This window comes from Poecilia reticulata, linkage group LG21 (genome assembly GCF_000633615.1).
Source record: "Poecilia reticulata strain Guanapo linkage group LG21, Guppy_female_1.0+MT, whole genome shotgun sequence".
In the NCBI taxonomy this organism is placed as follows: Eukaryota; Metazoa; Chordata; class Actinopteri; order Cyprinodontiformes; family Poeciliidae; genus Poecilia; species Poecilia reticulata.
Window position 1 is genome coordinate 13,228,112 of NC_024351.1, and position 2,159 is coordinate 13,230,270.

At 34.0% G+C, this 2,159-nt stretch overlaps 1 protein-coding gene across 1 annotated transcript in view; it reads right to left on the bottom strand.

Annotated features, from left to right (window-relative positions):
• The window catches only part of ryr3 (ryanodine receptor 3), a 131,984-nt gene that overhangs the window by 45,110 nt on the left and 84,715 nt on the right, over positions 1–2,159 (bottom strand). The window contains exons 44-45 of the mRNA XM_017302123.1: positions 1,423–1,526; positions 320–455 (exon numbers count right to left, since the gene is read on the bottom strand). Coding sequence (XP_017157612.1) covers positions 320–455; positions 1,423–1,526 — 240 coding nt within the window. The remainder of the gene's footprint in view (positions 1–319; positions 456–1,422; positions 1,527–2,159) is intronic.

The following is a 2,159-nucleotide window of genomic DNA, read 5'->3' on the forward strand; positions in this document are numbered from 1 at the left end:
GCTGACCAACATTTTTACTTCTTAGTCCTGGCTACTCAGCAGCAGCTTGGCAGCCTTTCCTGGCAGATTTCTTTTAGTCACAGCATATCCTGTTCTTATTTCTATCAACATAATGCATTTTTCTATTAATCTGTGTGCACAGTTCACATTCACCTACATAATCTATCCTAAATGATCCCTTTTTAAACACAACYACGACTTTTCTAAGCTATACAATTCAATTTCAAGGTAATCACTCCTGATTGTCGGAGCTACACTATTTAATTCACTGAAAGATCATCTCTGAGGGAATATTTGATATGAAAGTTGATTGACGTACCATTGCAGAAGACGACAAATCTCAGGAATGAGAGGTAACGCTCTCCCTCTATGGGGTTCCAGCCCAGGTCCGGGTAACCCTTGGCAACCAGTATRGCACAGCTCTGCAGGCCGCATCCTGCCAGGTACGTCACCACCTGAACACACACACGTCTGGGTAAGACTCCTGGGCATTTCTGACATTATTTACAACTGTGTGAAAATATGGACTTGTGTGTTTCTAATCCCAAAATTATATCCAAAATGGAAACATTTGTCCTGAACCAATAAGTTTTTTGTTCTGATTTATTTCGTCAACTGAAGCATTTTACGTATATTTATGTATTTTTAGACAAAATGCGACTAGCGCAAATTGAATTATGCTTCAAAAATCACATTGTTTGATATAAACAGTCAGCAGGAGGAAAAAAATAAAACTACAAGCTTTGCTTGGTTCACCAATAAATGGATCATGGATGTTTTCGGAGAGTTTCAGAGTATAGAAATAAACATGCACGCAGAAACCAAATACTTTTTATTTATTTATTATGTGAAATTCAAACTGTGCAGCCTCAAAAAGTTTTTTTTAAATATATAAGTACAAATTAATATATTGTATCACTACAACTCTTATTTTACTTTTTATAGGTTTAKGTTTGAGTGAAATAAACATTTTTCTTTTATTTTATGAACTACTGACAACATGTTTCTGAAATTACAAGCAAAAATGTTGTATTTATTTGCAGAAAATGAGAAATGCAGAGCTTTCAGAGCTCTAATAATGCAAAGATCCTATTCAATTAGAAACAACAATACTGATGTTTTAACTCAGATCAGAAACCAATATTTGGAGGAAAAAACAGGAGGTTTTCAATGGAGTTCACTGCAGTGGGCTCTTCATTTTTTATCAGCAAGTTAAAGAAATAAACGATTTATCTAATTAGCATAACTTTAATGAAACTCTGTTAGTTAAAATTTGTTATCTTTTATTGAAATGCACCTGTAAGTGTGTCATTTTCACTCGTTATTTCAAATCTTACAACAGAYTGATAGTTTGAGGCTAACCTGGCATGTTTAGGTGTTTAAACTTTTGTTATTTAGAGAGATTTTCCAGGTTTGCCCAACCTTTTCTAGGTCAGGTTCCTCCAGAGCCAAAGCCAGACCGTTGTTGTCCATCACTGAAGATGCTGCGACATCCAGAGGAGTGGAGCCTCGCATCGCTTCAGACGCTGAACACAAACAAAAAAGTTAATTTTAAATGAAACAATAAAAGGTGGTAACATATCACATCAGATTCAATGTTTCCGTTTCTACTGCAAAGCCTTGAAAAAGTACTAACTTTTCTTTTCGTGTAAAATTATCCAAATTATTTACAACAATCTGAAAGGTTTGGTTTTATCACCCTGAATCCACCTATGTGTTATTTAATCTCAAAATAAATGCAGCTGTCAGATCATGACAGGATAAATTACCCACAGGAGCCAGAAGGAGAAAGTAAAATATTTATACTTTAAGAGGACAGTCACAACCACTTAGCCACGCTGCGGTCACAGCTTTAAACCAGCAAAGAGAAAAACTCATCCTATTTTTAGCTACATGTCACCAAGGCCTGGGTTGTTTTTTTTTTTGTTTTTTACTTTATTTAAAAATTAAATACTTCACCAAGGTTTTTATTTTATTTATTTTACATGAGATTTACATTTAAGTTTATAATAATTTCATACTCTTTCCACTGGAATATCATAGAATCATCTATTTGTCCGTTACCAAAAATCATAAATTTGGTTTCATTACAATTTGTCTGTAAACCTCTCAAGTTTAGATGTCTTACAGACAAACTAATAATTCTATACCATTTTTTT